The 824-nt window shown below is 49.0% G+C and overlaps 1 protein-coding gene across 1 annotated transcript in view; it reads right to left on the minus strand.

Moving 5' to 3' along the window:
• The window catches only part of LOC105000052, a 33,087-nt gene that overhangs the window by 4,914 nt on the left and 27,349 nt on the right, over nt 1–824 (minus strand). Inside the window, exon 4 of the mRNA XM_010855717.1 lies at nt 429–497. Coding sequence (XP_010854019.1) covers nt 429–497 — 69 coding nt within the window. The remainder of the gene's footprint in view (nt 1–428; nt 498–824) is intronic.

Here is an 824-nt window from a genome sequence, read left to right on the forward strand (position 1 = left end):
AGAAATATCGTAATTGTATTGTTGTTATAGTGTATGCTTTTCATACTTTTGTTCTACAAGATGCAGCTGAAGCCACACTCAAATCTGATACATACAGTTCTATGAAAATATGATCGGAGAAGGCAATGGCACCCCACTCCAGTACTCTTGCCTGGAAAATCCCATGGATGCAGGAGCCTGGTAGGCTGCAGTCCATGGGGTCGCTAAGAGTCAGACACGACTGAGCGACTTCACGTTCACTTTTCACTTTCGTGCATTGGAGAAGGAAATGGCAACCCACTCCAGTGTTCTTGCCTGGAGAATCCCAGGGACGGGGGAGCCTGGTGCGCTGCCGTCTATGCGGTCGCACAGAGTTGGACACGACTGAAGCAACTTAGCAGCAGCAGCAGCAGCATGAAAATATGGTACTCAGGATCATTCACTTTTACTTTTCTTCCTTTTCATCTACTGCCATAAACTGTTCAAGCAGGCACAGGTTAGTGGGGAAGCAGTGGAACCTGAGAAGGACAAGAAGAACTAGGAGAATTTAGCAGTCTGTATAATGGCTCCCAAGGATAAGGAAATTGAAACAGAATGAGTGCTAGTGGAGAAAGCATCCCAATAGTGTTGTGATACTGTGATTTCTGGGCTTCCCACATGGCTCAGTGGGTAAGGAATCCACCTGCAATGCAGGAGACGCAGGCAGATGCGAGTGCAATCCCTGGGTCAGGAATATCCCCTGAAGGAGGGCATGGCAACCCACTCCAGTATTCTTGCCTGGAGAATCCCATGGATGGAGGAGCCTGGTGGGCTACAGTCCACGGGGTCGCAACGAGTCAGACACG

This window comes from Bison bison, unplaced genomic scaffold (genome assembly GCF_000754665.1).
Source record: "Bison bison bison isolate TAMUID 2011002044 unplaced genomic scaffold, Bison_UMD1.0 scf7180017864367, whole genome shotgun sequence".
In the NCBI taxonomy this organism is placed as follows: domain Eukaryota; kingdom Metazoa; phylum Chordata; class Mammalia; order Artiodactyla; family Bovidae; genus Bison; species Bison bison.